The following is an 18764-nucleotide window of genomic DNA, read 5'->3' on the forward strand; positions in this document are numbered from 1 at the left end:
TGTGCCATGATATGGTATAGTACAGTACAGTATAGTGTGCCATGATATAGTATAGTATAGTACAGTATAGTGTGCCATGATATAGTATAGTATAGTACAGTATAGTGTGCCATGATATAGTATAGTATAGTACAGTACATTATAGTGTGCCATGATATAGTACAGTATAGTATAGTATAGTACAGTAAAGTGTGCCATGATATGGTATAGTACAGTACAGTATAGTGTGCCATGATATAGTATAGTATTATACATTATAGTGTGCCATGATAATAGTATAGTATAGTACAGTACAGTATAGTATAGTGCCATGATATAGATAGTATAGTACAGTACAGTATAGTATAGTGTGCCATGATATAGTATAGTATAGTACGTATAGTGTGCCATGATATAGTATAGTATTATACATTATAGTGTGCCATGATATAGTATAGTATAGTACAGTATAGTGTGCCATGATATAGTATAGTATAGTACAGTATAGTGTGCCATGATATAGTATAGTATGTACAGTACATATAGTGTGCCATGATATCTGTACAAGTATAGTATAGTAAAGTAAAGTGTGCCATGATATGGTATAGTACAGTACAGTATAGTGTGCCGATGATATAGTATAGTATAGCTACAGTATAGATGTGCATGATATGATAAGTATAGTACCGATAGTGTGCCATTGATATTAGTATAGTATTATACATTATACGTGTGCCGATGATATAGTATCGTATAGTACAGTATAGTGTGCCAATGCTAATAGTATATAGTATTAGTTACAGGTATAGTGTGCCAAGATATAGTATAGTATACTACAGTATTTGTGCCATGATATAGTATAGTATAGTATAGTACATTATAGTGTGCCATGAGATAGTATTAGTATAGGACATTATAGCTGTGCCATTGATATAGTATAGTATAGTACATTATAGTGTGCCAATAATATAGTATAGTATAGTACATTATAGTGTGCCTGATATAGTATAGTATAGTACAGTATAGTGTGCCATGATATAGTATAGTATGTACAGTATAGTGTGCCATGATATAGTATAGTATAGTACAGTATAGTGTGCCATGATATAGTACAGTACAGTATAGTGTGCCATGATATAGTATAGTATCAGTACAGTATAGTGTGCCATGATATAGTATTAGTATAGTACAGTATAGTGTGCCATGATATAGTATAGTATAGTACAGTATAGTGTGCCATGATATAGTATAGTATAGTACAGTATAGTGTGCCATGAATATAGTATAGTATAGTATAGTCATAGTGTGCCATGATATGTATAGTACTGTACATTATAGTGTGCCATGATATAGTATAGTATAGTACAGTATAGTGTGCCATGATAAAGTATAGTATAGTACAGTATAGTGTGCATGATATAGGTATAGTATAGTACAGTATAGTGTGCCATGATATAGTATAGTAATAGTTCAGTATATAGTGTGCCATGATATAGTTATAGTATAGTACAGTATAGTGTGCCATGATATAGTATAGTATAGTACAGTATAGTGTGCCATGATATAGTATAGTATAGTACAGTATAGTGTGCCATGATATAGTATAGTATAGTACAGTACAGTATAGTATAGTGTGCCATGATATAGTATAGTATAGTACAGTACAGTATAGTATAGTGTGCCATGATATAGTATAGTATAGTACAGTATAGTGTGCCATGATATAGTATAGTATTATACATTATAGTGTGCCATGATATAGTATAGTATAGTACAGTATAGTGTGCCATGATATAGTATAGTATAGTACAGTATAGTGTGCCATGATATAGTATAGTATAGTACAGTACATTATAGTGTGCCATGATATAGTACAGTATAGTATAATATAGTACAGTACAGTATAGTGTGCCATGATATAGTATAGTATAGTACAGTATAGTGTGCCATGATATAGTATAGTATAGTACAGTATAGTGTGCCATGATATAGTATAGTATTATACATTATAGTGTGCCATGATATAGTATAGTATAGTACAGTATAGTGTGCCATGATATAGTATAGTATAGTACAGTATAGTGTGCCATGATATAGTATAGTATAGTACAGTATTTTGTGCCATGATATAGTATAGTATAGTACATTATAGTGTGCCATGATATAGTATAGTATATACATTATAGTGTGCCATGATATAGTATAGTATAGTACATTATAGTTTGCCATATAGTATAGTATAGTACATTATAGTGTGCCATGATATAGTACAGTACAGTATAGTGTGCCATGATATAGTATAGTATAGTACATTATAGTGTGCCATGATATAGTATAGTATAGTACATTATAGTGTGCCATGATATAGTACAGTACAGTATAGTGGTGCCATGATATAGTATAGAGTACATTATAGTGTGCCATGATATAGTATAGTATAGTACATTTAGTGTGCCATGATATAGTATAGTATAGTACAGTATAGGTGTGCCATAATATGGGTATAGTATAGTACAGTATAGTGTGCCATGATATAGTATAGTATAGTACAGTATAGTGTGCCATGATATGGTATAGTATAGTACAGTATAGTGTGCCATGATATAGTATAGTATAGTACATTATAGTGTGCCATGATATGGTATAGTATAGTACAGTATAGTGTGCCATGATATAGTATAGTATAGTACAGTATAGTGTGCCATGATATGGTATAGTATAGTACAGTATAGTGTGACATGATATGGTATAGTATAGTACAGTATAGTGTGCCATGATATAGTATAGTATAGTACAGTATAGTGTGCCATGATATAGTATAGTATAGTACAGTATAGTGTGCCATGATATAATATAGTGTGCCATGATATAGTATAGTATAGTACAGTATAGTGTGCCATGATATAGTATAGTATAGTACAGTATAGTGTGCCATGATATAATATAGTGTGCCATGATTTGGTATAGTATAGTACAGTATAGTGTGCCATGATATGGTATAGTATAGTACAGATAGTGTGCCATGATATAATAATAGTGTGCCATGATATGGTATAGTATAGTACAGTATAGTGTGCCATGATATAGTATAGTATAGTACAGTATAGTGTGCCATGATATAGTATAGTATAGTACAGTATAGTGTGCCATGATATAGTATAGTATAGTACAGTATAGTGTGCCATGATATAGTATAGTATAGTACAGTATAGTGCCATGATATAGTATAGTACAGTATAGTGTGCCATGATATGGTATAGTATAGTACAGTATAGTGTGCCATGATATAATATAGTGTGCCATGATATGGTATAGTATAGTACAGTATAGTGTGCCATGATATGGTATAGTATAGTACAGTATAGTGTGCCATGATATAGTATAGTATAGTACAGTATAGTGTGCCATGATATAGTATAGTATAGTACAGTATAGTGTGCCATGATATAGTATAGTACAGTACAGTATAGTGTAGCCATGATATAGTATAGTATAGGTACAGATAGTATGCCATGATATAGTATAGTATAGTACAGTATAGTGTGCCATGATATAGTATAGTATAGTTACAGTATAGTACAGTACAGTATAGTGTGCCAAGATATAGTATAGTATAGTACAGTATAGTGTGCCATGAATATAGTATAGATGTACAGTATAGTGTGCCATGATATAGTTATAGTATAGTACAGTTAGTGTGCCATGATATAGTATAGTACTTATACAGTATAGTGTGCCATGATATAGTATAGTATAGTACAGTATAGTTTGCCGTGATATAGGTTAGTATAAGTGTGAGCCCTTGATATAGTATAGTAATAGTACAGTATAGTGTGCCATGATATTGGTATAGTATAGTATCAGTACAGTATATGTGTGCCATGATATAGTATAGTATAGTACAGTATAGTGTGCCATGATATAGTATAGTATAGTACAGTATAGTGTGCCATGATATGTATAGTATAGTACATTATAGTGTGCCATGATATAGTATAGTACAGTATAGTGTGCCATGATATAGTATAGTATAGTACAGTATAGTGTGCCATGATATAGTATAGTATAGTACAGTATAGTGTGCCATGATATAGTATAGTATAGTACATTATAGTGTGCCATGATATAGTATAGTACAGTACAGTATAGTGTGCCATGATATGGTATAGTATAGTACAGTATAGTGTGCCATGATATAGTATAGTATAGTACATTATAGTGTGCCATGATATAGTATAGTATAGTACAGTATAGTGTGCCATGATATAGTATAGTATAGTACAGTAAAGTATAGTATAGTGTGCCATGATATAGTATAGTATAGTACATTATAGTGTGCCATGATATAGTATAGTACAGTATAGTGTGACATGATATGGTATAGTATAGTACAGTATAGTGTGCCATGATATAGTATAGTATAGTACAGTATAGTGTGCCATGATATAGTATAGTATAGTATAGTACAGTATAGTGTGCCATGATATAGTATAGTATAGTACATTATAGTGTGCCATGATATATTATAGTATAGTACAGTATAGTGTGCCATGATATAGTATAGTATAGTACATTATAGTGTGCCATGATATAGTATAGTATAGTACAGTTATAGTATGCCATGATAGTATAGTACAGTATAGTGTGCCATGATATAGTATAGTATAGTACATTATAGTGTGCCATGATATAGTATAGTATAGTACATTATAGTGTGCCATGATATAGTATAGTATAGTACAGTATAAGTGTGCAATGATATGGTATAGTATAGTTCAGTATAAGTGTGCCATGATATAGTATAGTATAGTACAGTATAGTGTGCCATGATATAGTATAGTATAGTACAGTATAGTATGCCATGATATAGTATAGTATAGTACAGTATAGTGTGCCATGATATAGTATAGTATAGTACAGTATAGTGTGCCATGAAATAGTATAGTATAGTACAGTATAGTGTGCCATGATATAGTATAGTATAGTACAGTATAGTGTGCCCATGTATAGTATAGTACAGTATAGTGTGCCATGATATAGTATAGTATAGTACAGTATAGTGTGCCATGATATAGTATAGTATAGTATAGTATAGTACAGTATAGTGTGCCATGATATAGTATAGTATTGTACAGTATGTGTGCCATGTAATAGTATAGTCTATCGTACATTATAGTGTACCATGATATAGTAAAGTATAGTACAGTATAGTGTGCCATGATATAGTATAGTATGTAGTACAGTATAGTGTGCCATGATATAGTATAGTATAGTACATTATAGTGTGCCATGATATAGTATAGTATAGTACATTTAGTGTGCCATGATATAGTATAGTATAGTACAGTATAGTGTGCCTGATATGGTATAGTATAGTACAGTATAGTGTGCCATGATATGGTATAGTATAGTACATTATAGTGTGCCATGATATAGTATAGTACAGTACAGTATAGTGTGCCATGATATGGTATAGTATAGTACAGTATAGTGTGCCATGATATGATATAGTATAGTACAGTATAGTGTGCCATGATATAGTATAGTATAGTACAGTATAGTGTGCCATGATATAGTATAGTACAGTACAGTATAGTGTGCCATGATATAGTATAGTACAGTACAGTATAGTGTGCCATGATATAGTATAGTATAGTACAGTACAGTATAGTGTGCCATGATATAGTATAGTATAGTACATTATAGTGTGCCATGATATAGTATAGTACAGTACAATATAGTGTGCCATGATATAGTATAGTATAGTACAGTATAGTGTGCCATTATATAGTATAGTACAGTATAGTGTGCCATGATATAGTATAGTACAGTACAGTATAGTGTGCCATGATATAGTATAGTACAGTATAGTGTGCCATGATATGATATAGTATAGTACAGTATAGTGTGCCATGATATGGTATAGTATAGTACAGTATAGTGTGCCATGATATAGTATAGTATAGTACAGTATAGTGTGCCATGATATAGTATAGTACAGTACAGTACAGTAAAGTGTGTCATGATATAGTATAGTATAGTACTATACAGTATAGTGTGCCATTATATAGTATAGTATAGTACAGTATAGTGTGCCATTATATAGTACAGTACAGTATAGTGTGCCATGATATAGTATAGTATAGTACAGTATAGTGTGCCATGATATAGTATAGTATAGTACAGTATAGTGTGCCATGATATAGTATAGTATAGTACAGTATAGTGTGCCATGATATAGTATAGTACAGTACAGTACAGTAAAGTGTGTCATGATATAGTACAGTATAGTATAGTGTGCCATGATATAGTATAGTATAGTACAGTACAGTATAGTATAGTGTGCCATGATATAGTATAGTATAGTACAGTATAGTGTGCCATGATATGGTATAGTATAGTACAGTATAGTGTGCCATGATATAGTATAGTATAGTATAGTACAGTATAGTGTGCCATGATATAGTATAGTATAGTACAGTATAGTGTGCCATGATATAGTATAGTATAGTACATTATAGTGTGCCATGATATGGTATAGTATAGTACAGTATAGTGTGCCATGATATAGTATAGTATAGTACAGTATAGTGTGCCATGATATGGTATAGTATAGTACAGTATAGTGTGACAGGATATGGTATAGTATAGTACAGTATAGTGTGCCATGATATAGTATAGTATAGTACAGTATAGTGTGCCATGATATAGTATAGTATAGTACAGTATAGTGTGCCATGATATAATATAGTGTGCCATGATATAGTATAGTATAGTACAGTATAGTGTGCCATGATATAGTATAGTATAGTACAGTATAGTGTGCCACATAGTGTGCCATGATATGGTATAGTATAGTACAGTATAGTGTGCCATGATAATGGTATAGTATAGTACAGTACAGTATAGTGTGCCATGATATAATATAGTGTGCCATGATATGGTATAGTATAGTACAGTATAGTGTGCCATGATATAGTATAGTATAGTACAGTATAGTGTGCCATGATATAGTATAGTACAGTATAGTGTGCCATGATATAGTATAGTAAGTACAGTATAGTGTGCCATGATATAGTATAGTATAGTACAGTATAGTGTGCCATGATATGGTATAGTATAGTACAGTTATAGTGTGCCATGATATAATAGTGTGCCATGATATGGTATAGTATAGTACAGTATAGTGTGCCATGAGTATGGTATAGTATAGTACAGTATAGTGTGCCATGATATAGTATAGTATAGTACAGTATAGTGTGCCATGATATAGTATAGTATAGTACAGTATAGTGTGCCATGATATAGTAATAGTATAGTACAGTATAGTGTGCCATGATATAGTATAGTACAGTACAGTATAGTGTGCCATGATATAGTATAGTATAGTACAGTATAGTATGCCATGATATAGTATAGTATAGTACAGTATAGTGTGCCATGATATAGTATAGTATAGTACAGTATAGTGTGCCATGATATGGTATTCAATAGTACAGTACAGTATAGTGTGCCATGATATAGTATAGTATAGTACAGTATAGTGTGCCATGATATAGTATAGTATAGTACAGTATAGTGTGTCATGATATAGTATAGTATAGTACAGTATAGTGTGCCATGAAATAGTATAGTACAGTACAGTATAGTGTGCCATGATATAGTATAGTATAGTACAGTATAGTGTGCCATGATATGGTATAGGATAGTACAGTATAGTGTGCCATGATATGATATAGTATAGTACAGTATAGTGTGCCATGATATGGTATAGTATAGTACAGTAAAGTGTGCCATGATATAGTATAGTATAGTACATTATAGTGTGCCATGATATAGTATAGTATAGTACAGTATAGTGTGCCATGATATAGTATAGTATAGTACATTATAGTGTGCCATGATATAGTATAGTACAGTATAGTGTGACATGATATGGTATAGTATAGTATAGTACAGTATAGTGTGCCATGATATAGTATAGTATAGTACAGTATAGTGTGCCATGATATAGTATAGTATAGTACATTATAGTGTGCCATGATATAGTATAGTATAGTATAGTACAGTATAATGTGCCATGATATAGTATAGTATAGTACAGTATAGTATGCCATGATATAGTATAGTATAGTACAGTATAGTGTGCCATGATATAGTATAGTATAGTACAGTATAGTGTGCCATGATATGGTATAGTATAGTACAGTATAGTGTGCCATGATATGATATAGTATAGTACAGTATAGTGTGCCATGATATGGTATAGTATAGTACAGTAAAGTGTGCCATGATATGATATAGTATAGTACAGTATAGTGTGCCATGATATAGTATAGTATAGTACATTATAGTGTGCCATGATATAGTATAGTACAGTACAGTATAGTGTGCCATGATATGGTATAGTATAGTACAGTATAGTGTGCCATGATATAGTATAGTATAGTACATTATAGTGTGCCATGATATAGTATAGTATAGTACAGTATAGTGTGCCATGATATAGTATAGTATAGTACAGTATAGTGTGCCATGATATAGTATAGTATAGTACAGTATAGTGTGCCATGATATGGTATAGTATAGTACATTATAGTGTGCCATGATATAGTATAGTATAGTACAGTATAGTGTGCCATGATATAGTATAGTATAGTACAGTATAGTGTGCCATGATATAGTATAGTATAGTACATTATAGTGTGCCATGATATAGTATAGTATAGTATAGTATAGTACAGTATAGTGTGACATGATATGGTATAGTATAGTATAGTACAGTATAGTGTGACATGATATGGTATAGTATAGTATAGTACAGTATAGTGTGCCATGATATAGTATAGTATAGTACATTATAGTGTGCCATGATATAGTATAGTATAGTATAGTACAGTATAGTATGACATGATATGGTATAGTATAGTATAGTACAGTATAGTGTGCCATGATATAGTATAGTATAGTACAGTATAGTGTGCCATGATATAGTATAGTATAGTACAGTATAGTGTGCCATGATATAGTATAGTATAGTACATTATAGTGTGCCATGATATAGTATAGTATAGTATAGTACAGTATAGTGTGCCATGATATAGTATAGTATAGTACAGTATAGTGTGCCATGATATAGTATAGTATAGTACAGTATAGTGTGCCATGATATAGTATAGTACAGTATAGTGTGCCATGATATAGTATAGTATAGTACATTATAGTGTGCCATGATATAGTATAGTATAGTACATTATAGTGTGCCATGATATAGTATAGTATAGTACAGTATAGTGTGCCATGATATAGTATAGTACAGTATAGTGTGCCATGATATAGTATAGTATAGTACAGTATAGTGTGCCATGGTATAGTATAGTATAGTATAGTACAGTATAGTGTGCCATGATATAGTATAGTACAGTATAGTGTGCCATGATATAGTATAGTATAGTACATTATAGTGTGCCATGATATAGTATAGTATAGTACATTATAGTGTGCCATGATATGGTATAGTATAGTACAGTATAGTGTGCCATGATATAGTATAGTATAGTACAGTATAGTGTGCCATGATATAGTATAGTATAGTACAGTATAGTATGCCATGATATAGTATAGTATAGTACAGTATAGTGTGCCATGATATAGTATAGTATAGTACAGTATATTGTGCCATGATATAGTATAGTATAGTACAGTATAGTGTGCCATGATATAGTATAGTATAGTACAGTATAGTGTGCCATGATATAGTATAGTACAGTATAGTGTGCCATGATATAGTATAGTATAGTACAGTATAGTGTGCCATGGTATAGTATAGTATAGTATAGTACAGTATAGTGTGCCATGATATAGTATAGTATAGTATAGTACAGTATAGTGTGCCATGATATAGTATAGTATAGTATAGTACAGTATAGTGTGCCATGATATAGTATAGTATAGTACATTATAGTGTGCCATGATATAGTATAGTATAGTACAGTATAGTGTGCCATGATATAGTATAGTACAGTATAGTGTGCCATGATATAGTATAGTATAGTACATTATAGTGTGCCATGATATAGTATAGTATAGTACATTATAGTGTGCCATGATATAGTATAGTATAGTACAGTATAGTGTGCCATGATATAGTATAGTACAGTACAGTATAGTGTGCCATGATATAGTATAGTACAGTACAGTATAGTGTGCCATGATATAGTATAGTATAGTACATTATAGTGTGCCATGATATAGTATAGTACAGTACAGTATAGTGTGCCATGATATAGTATAGTATAGTACAGTATAGTGTGCCATGATATAGTATAGTACAGTATAGTGTGCCATGATATAGTATAGTACAGTACAGTATAGTGTGCCATGATATAGTATAGTACAGTATAGTGTGCCATGATATGATATAGTATAATACAGTATAGTGTGCCATGATATGGTATAGTATAGTACAGTATAGTGTGCCATGATATAGTATAGTATAGTACAGTATAGTGTGCCATGATATAGTATAGTACAGTACAGTACAGTAAAGTGTGCCATGATATAGTATAGTACAGTACAGTAAAGTGTGTCATGATATAGTACAGTATAGTATAGTGTGCCATGATATAGTATAGTATAGTACAGTACAGTATAGTATAGTGTGCCATGATATAGTATAGTATAGTACAGTATAGTGTGCCATGATATGGTATAGTATAGTACAGTATAGTGTGCCATGATATAGTATAGTATAGTATAGTACAGTATAGTGTGCCATGATATAGTATAGTATAGTATAGTATAGTACAGTATAGTGTGCCATGATATAGTATAGTATAGTACAGTATAGTGTGCCATGATATGGTATAGTATAGTACAGTATAGTGTGCCATGATATAGTACAGTACAGTATAGTGTGCCATGATATGGTATAGTATAGTACAGTATAGTGTGCCATGATATGGTATAGTATAGTATGGTATAGTGTGCCATGATATAGTATAGTATAGTATGGTATGGTGTGCCATGATATATATGGTATAATATAATATGCCATGAAATGCTATAGTATAATATAGTCTAGTGCCCAGCTAGCTCCCAGTAGTGCATTGTTGCTCCTTTAACAAAGGATTACAAGAGACCAAAGCAAATTTGATAATAAAATTAAATTGGAAAGTTGCTTGAAATTGTATGTTGTGTCTGAATCATGAAATAAAAATGTGTTTTATGCCCCTTTAAACACAAAGTTAAAGTCAGCTCCAGAACTGCAATCCACTACTGGGAACAAGCTTAGCAAATCAGATGAGCCAATGACAAAAACCATATATGTGCATAGCCACCAATCAGTAGCTAGCTCCCAGCAGTGCATTGCTGTTTTTGAGCCTACCTAGGTATGCTTTACAACAAAGGATAACAAGAGAACAAAATACATTTAATAACAGAAGTAATTTAAAGTCTTGCTTTTTTTATTTGACTGCATAACCTTTTATTCTCTGCTTTTTCTCTCTAGCTGTGCAGATTCACATCCTGAAGGCTGACAAAGCTGGCGACTGGTGGAAATTTACCGTCAATGTCATCTCGGTATACAAACAAGGAACCAACCGCATTCGCCGGGGTGATCAGAACTTGTGGATTCGGTCTAAAGATATCGCCTGTAAATGTCCGAAGCTAAAACCTATGAAGAAGTATCTATTGCTGGGTAGTGATGAAGATTCGCCAGACCAGAACGGAGTAGTGGCCGATAAAAGCAGCTTGGTCATACAGTGGAGAGACACATGGGCCCGGAGGCTCCGGAAGTTCCAACAGAGAGAAAAGAAAGGAAAATGCAAAAAAGCTTAGAGAGCAGAATGAAAACGATTGACCCCCCCAGAGGAGGACACATAGAGAAGAGGGAGAGCGAATGGGATTGCTGCTTTCTGTAGAGTTTGAAGCAGATAGGATTATCAATTAGAAACTGTATTTTTTATTGTATTTTTTTCGTTTTTTTACCACGAAGGAAGTTGGAAACTTGTTTTTCCCAGCTGGTAATGAGAGTGAAGTGGAGAGAGAGAGGGTGACTTTCTTTTCGTGGGGGACTGAAGTGTTTGCACCTAATGTAGAATTATTCACAGACACACAAGCACGCAGGGACAGTGAGCAAGAGGAGGGGGGCTATTGCAGAGATTTATGGCCTGGCTTCTGTCATGCAAGCTGTGAAAATTGCACCTGTTCGTTATCTACTTCGTTGTGAGTCACTAATTGTTCAGTCTTTTTCTCACGTTCTGCAGTTGAAGCCCTGTGGCTTTTCCAACCACATGGAACAGGGAACCAGTATCCCTGCAGGAGATCAGTTACTGTCAATCACCCATGGGTGTGGGGAAATATTTGTTGGTAAACAGCGCTTCAAGGCTACAAGAACTCAGTATTGTGTACCTTATTCCAGATATGGTGGTCCAGTTGCGGGTAGGCAACCCCAAAAAGGTCCCTTCCCCTCCTGCCCTCAACAAGGGCTGTGACTGCTTGGTCTGAATGCCTAGAAAAGAGATTAATTTGTACAAAAGAAATGCAAATCCTAACATTTAAAATATGTATATCATTGAAATAACTTCTTTTTTTTAAAGAAAATCTTTATGTCGTTTTTTTATGTATATGTTTAATTTCCTTTGTACATATGTGTTAGCTGGTCAGATCTGGGGGATGAACTAGATAAGATGCCAGCAGAATATATTACTGATTACAGTAACAATGTATCAGTTGCTGCTGACGTTATTTTTACATGCACAGAGAATGTCATTAAAATATAGATGTACAGTAGAAGTGAGTTTTTAACCCTTGCCTTCCCAGTGTTTTGCAGTTGGTGGTTTTCAGGACTTTTTAGAAGACAATAGTAGATAGATTTCCAGCAAATAATACAACTAGTGCATATAGAGGTTAAACTATTGCTTTATATCAATACAAAGTATTAGTTGCCCGTTTATTAAGACCAGAGTACCTTTTTTAAAGGCTTAGTCTGAAGTATTGTGTAAGACATGAGATAAGAAAAGATGTTGCTGCTGTTTTAAGGTACTTTCTAGTGTAAAAATAAAATACTGTATTTTGCTCCAGTTGATTGGAGAATATACATTTATGCATTTTTCTGATTGGCTAAACAGCTGTTAGAGTGACACAGGAGCACAGCTTTCTTATTTAACCCTTTCTAAGAACGTGATAGGTTAAAGAATAAAGTGCTGTAACAGATCATTTTTACATCAGAAAGTACTATTTAGTAACAGAGATTGTCTGTCTCCAGAGATTAAGAAAACCAGATACAAAACAAACTTGTTCCTGTCTGGGACATCAAAATAAACATATTTTGCAGAGTAAAGTAACACTGTTTATGGGTCAGTTATGAAGATCCCTTTATTTTCTCACTTGACCCAGTTCTGCTTGGATTCTCCCTGATGCTCTGCTTGTTAAAACCTTCACATCAATGTAAACTGCTCTCATGATTCGCACGTGTCCTGTGGCAGTAGACACCTCATTTTATGCATATGAGATTTGGCACAGTGGAGAAATCTTGTCAGGATACTGAAGAGAACCTCACAACTTTCTGACATGGAGAAATACATTTGTTTCAGTATTAATTTTGTCTTCTCTGTGTGATTTGGCCAAACTCTATCACAGCCGACTGAGAGGCAATGAACTATTCTAGGACAAAATATCTTTTCCTGGGCACAGATGTTTACATACGTACAGTTATAGAGATTTTACTGAGCAATAGGAGGAGGTGAATATAGGGGTTATATGGAGCATAAGAGATGGCGATATGGAGGAGTTATATGGAGGGTTGTATGAAGAAATCAGAGGAAATATAAGTAAGGTTATATGTAGACAAGTGCAATAGGATTTTTTTTTTTTTTTTATGCCACTGAATGCAGAAGACGTTGTGTATTGCACATTCACAAGAAGAAATCTGGCTCCCAAAAGAGGCAGCTGCTGTGAGCGGCCACCTTCTTCTTCCACATTCAGAGGCAACCCGAAACATGAATGAAGTTATAGGGAGGGTTATATGGAGCAATAGGATGAGTTATAGGGAGGGTTATATGGAGCAATAGGATGAGTTATAGGGAGGGTTATATGAAGCAATAGGATGAGTTATAGGGAGTTATAGGGAGGGTTATATGAAGCAATAGGAGGAGTTATAGGGAGGGTTATATGGTGCAATAGGAGGAGTTATAGGGAGGGTTATATGGAGCAATAGGAGTTATAGGGAGGGTTATATGGAGCAATAGGATGAGTTATAGGGAGGGTTATATGGAGCAATAGGATGAGTTATAGGGAGGGTTATATGAAGCAATAGGAGGAGTTATAGGGAGGGTTATATGAAGCAATAGGAGGAGTTATAGGGAGGGTTATATGGTGCAATAGGAGGAGTTATAGTGAGGGTTATATGGAGCAATATGAGTTATAGAGAGGGTTATATGGAGCAATAGGAGGAGTTATAGGGAGGGTTATATGGAGCAATAGGAGTTATAGGGAGGGTTATATGGAGCAATAGGAGTTATAGAGAGGGTTATATGGAGCAATAGGGGGAGTTATAGGGAGGGTTATATGGTGCAATAGGAGGAGTTATAGGGAGGGTTATATGGTACAATAGGAGGAGTTATAGGGAGGGTTATATGGAGCGATAGGGGGAGTTATAGGGAGGGTTATATTGAGAAATAGAGGAGTTATAGGGAGGGTTATATGGTGTAATAGGGGGGTTATAGGGAGGGTTATATGGCGCAATAGGAGTTATAGGAAAGGTTATATGGTGTAATAGGGGGGTTATAGGGAGGGTTATATGGAGCAATAGGAGGAGTTATAGGGAGGGTTATATAGAGCAATAGAAGGGGTTATAGGGAAAGTAATATGGAGCGTAAGGAAGAGTTATAGGGTTTTACAATGCAACAATCGTATGGGGGGGGGGGTTATACAGAACAATATGCTGTTAAATGAAGCAACAGGAGGAGATACAGAGAACGTATTCAGGACAATTTAAAGGCCTTAAATTGAGGAGTTTCATTTATGGAAAACTAGAAGTTTAATGGAAAAGCAATATTTGAACATAATGTAATATAAGAAGTACCAATAAATGAATTACATATACAGTTAAACATCAGGAATCCTCCAGATACCCATATTATTCTCACCTACCACATTGATTGCAGTTAAAATATTTCAAATGCAATAGGGTTCCTGACTGATTTTATATATCTATATCTGAAATGTTATATACAATATTTTTACCAACCATGAATTAATGCACATAATAAGATCTAGGCTTGTGTACATTATATGTCTCTTTTCTATTTACATGAACACATCCCTAGTATTGAGTACAAAGTAGTCACGGGTAGCACTGGGGTTGTGATTTGACTTTAGAACAGGATTTTCTGTAACATCTTCCAGACTGTGAGAGGGCAGCAGACAAGCTATATACACATAATATTTCATACTAAAAAACTATAGTAACCTCGGGGGTTAATAGTATCACAACACTGTGAGTGAACTGTGGTGAGATCAGAGCTCTTATACAGTGTGAGCAAGATAATAGCGCAAACCATTTTCCTTGTTTGTGGCTCACCCCTGGAAACCTCCTCTTGTCTGTTTGCTCAGTTAATTTGTAAGGATTACCCTGCAGTGCGTCCCCTGGCGCACAAGGTCACAAGTTAAACTCTGCTCAGCCTTTTACTTGTCACGTTCATTGCTGCTTCCTATTAGGAAAGTGCAATTTCTTAATATCCGCATCTGCCCTAAAATATTCAGGCTGGAAAAGTTCAGAACAAAAAAAACCTCACATTGAAATAATTTTGTGACTTGTTAATGGGACATGATTTTTTCTGCATTGCTGGTGTCATAACACACAGTATGTGAAGGGGCTACAGAACATAGTCTGTGAATTAGATTCCTTGTGTTTATGGCTCATGTAAATGTTCTATTTCTCATTATGAACAAGTATATCCTTATAAAAGGGACACAATGGTTATTTTTGTTTTTGTATCCTGCTTATTGAAGAGTAGATCTTACCATCTAAACTGCAGTGAGCTAAATTCTCTACTGTACCCAAGAAGTTTTTTTTTAATTTAATTTATAAAACAAATCATAAAACCTAATACACATACGCTTATTGTTCTTCCCTCCGTGCACAGTCTGATCTACCATTGCACTTTTTTCTCTATATTATCATTTTCAGGAGGACTGACCCTCACTATGGATTACTGTAAACTAAATAGAACAATGTAGTGGTATAAAGAATCGCGTCTGGTGGTACGATATCATCACGTGTAGTGGTAAAATAGCATTGCGTCTGATAGTACGATATTATCGCGTCTGGTGGTACAATATCATTGCGTCTGGTGGTACAATATCATTGCGTGTAGTGGTAAAATAGCATTGCGTCTGATAGTACGATATTATCGTGTCTGGTGGTACAATATCATTGCGTCTGGTGGTACAATATCATTGCGTGTAGTGGTATAATAGCATTGCGTCTGATAGTACGATATTATCGCGTCTGGTGGTACAATATCATTGCGTCTGGTGGTACGATATCATCTCGTGTGGTGGTATAATAGCATTGCGTCTGGTGGTATAATAGCATCGCGTCTGGTGGTACGATATCATTGCATGTGGTGGTACGATATCATCGCGTGTGGTGGTACGATATCATCGCGTGTGGTGGTATAATAGCATCGCGTCTGGTGGTATAATAGCATCGCGTCTGGTGGTACGATATCATTGCATGTGGTGGTACAATATCATCGCGTGTGGTGGTACGATATAATCGCGTATGGTGGTATAATAGCATCATGTGTGGTGGTACGATATTGCATGTGGTGGAACGATAGCTTCTCGTTTGGTGGTACGATAGCATCGCGTGTGGTGGTATGATAGCATCGCGTGTGGTGGTATGATAGCATTGCGTGTGGTTGTATATTAGCATCACATGTGGTGGTATGCTAGCTTCACGTGTTGTGGTATACTAGCATCACGTCTGGTGGTATATTAGCATCACGTGTGGTGGTATATTAGCAATGGCATGTGGTGGTATATTAGCATCAGGTGTGGTGGTAAAATAGCAATGGCGTGTGGTGGTATATTAGCATCACATGTGGTGGTATATTAGCTTCGCGTGTGGTGGTATATTAGCATCACATATGGTGGTACATTAGCATCACGTGTGGTGGTATATTAGCATCACGTGTGGTGTTATAATAGTATTAATTGTAGTGGTATAATAGCATTGCGTGTGCTGGTATAATAGAAATGGCGTGTGGTGGTATATTAGCATCAGGTATAATAGTATTGCATGTGCTGGTATAATAGCAATGGTGTGTGGTGGTATATTAGCATCAGGAGTGGTGGTAAAATAGCAATGACGTGTGGTAGTATATTAGCATCAGGTGTGGTGGTATAATAGCATTGCGTGTGGTGGTATAATAGCATCATGTGTGGTGGTATAATAGCAATGGCGTGTGGTGGTATATTAGCATCACATGTGGTGGTATATTAGCATTGCGTGTGGTGGTATATTAACATCGCGTGTGGTGGTATATTAGCATCACGTGTGGTGGTATAATAGCATTGCGTGTGGTGGTATGTTAGTATTGCGTGTGGTGGTGTAATAGCATTGCGTGTGGTGGTATATTAGCATCAGGTGTGGTGGTATAATAGCATTGCGTGTGGTGGTATAATAGCATTGCGTGTGGTGGTATAATAGCATTGCGTGTGGTGGTATAATAGCATCGCGTGTGGTGGTATAATAGCATTGCGTGTGGTGGTATAATAGCATTGCGTGTGGTGGTATATTAGTATTGCGTGTGGTGGTATAATAGCATTGCGTGTGGTGGTATAACAGCATTGCATGTGGTGGTATATTAGCATTGCGTGTGGTGGTATATTAGCATTGCATGTGGTGGTATATTAGCATTGCGTGTGGTGGTATATTAGCATTGCGCGTGGTGATATAATATCATTGCGTGTGGTGGTATAATAGCATTGCGTGTGGTGGTATAATAACATTGCGTGTGGTGGTATAATAGTATTGCGTGTGGTGGTATAATAGCATTGAGTGTGGTAGTATAATAGCATCACGTGTGGTGGTTAATTAGCATTGCATGTGGTGGTATATTAGCATTGCGTGTGGTGGTATATTAGCATTGCGTGTGGTGGTATAATATCATTACGTGTGGTGGTATAATAACATTGCGTGTGGTGGTATGTTAGCATTGTGTGTGGTGGTATAATAGCATTGCGTGTGGTGGTATATTAGTATTGCGTGTGGTGGTATTATAGCATCACGTGTGGTGGTATAATAGCATTGTGTGTGGTGGTATAATAGCATTGCGTGTGGTGGTATATTAGCATTGCATGTGGTGGTATAATAGCATTGCGTGTGGTGGTATAATAGCATTGCGTGTGGTGGTATAATAGCATTGCGTGTGGTGGTATAATAGTATTGCGTGTGGTTTTATAATAGTATTGCGTGTGGTGGTATAATAGCATTGCGTGTGGTAGTATATTAGCATTGCGTGCGGTGGTATAATAGCATTGCGTGTGGTGGTATATTAGCATTGCGTGTGGTGGTATAATAGCATTGCGTCTGGTGGTATATTAGCATTGTGTGTGGTGGTATATTAGCATTGCGTTTGGTGGTATAATAGCATTGCGTGTGGTGGTATATTAGCATTGCGTGTGGTGGTATATTAGCATTGCGTGTGGTGGTATAATAGCATTGCGTGTGGTGGTATAATAGAATTGCGTGTGGTGGTATAATAGCATTGCAT

General features: G+C 34.9%; 1 protein-coding gene across 1 annotated transcript in view; it reads left to right on the forward strand.

The window, feature by feature from the left end:
* Nucleotides 1-13580, forward strand: part of NTN1 (netrin 1) — a 281192-nt gene extending 267612 nt beyond the window's left edge. Inside the window, exon 7 of the mRNA XM_053710026.1 lies at nucleotides 11489-13580. Within this exon, the coding sequence (XP_053566001.1) occupies nucleotides 11489-11817 (329 nt within the window). The 3' untranslated portion in view covers nucleotides 11818-13580. The remainder of the gene's footprint in view (nucleotides 1-11488) is intronic.
* The last annotated feature ends 5184 nt before the right edge of the window (nucleotides 13581-18764 follow it).

Source organism: Bombina bombina, chromosome 1 (genome assembly GCF_027579735.1).
Source record: "Bombina bombina isolate aBomBom1 chromosome 1, aBomBom1.pri, whole genome shotgun sequence".
Taxonomy (NCBI): Eukaryota; Metazoa; Chordata; class Amphibia; order Anura; family Bombinatoridae; genus Bombina; species Bombina bombina.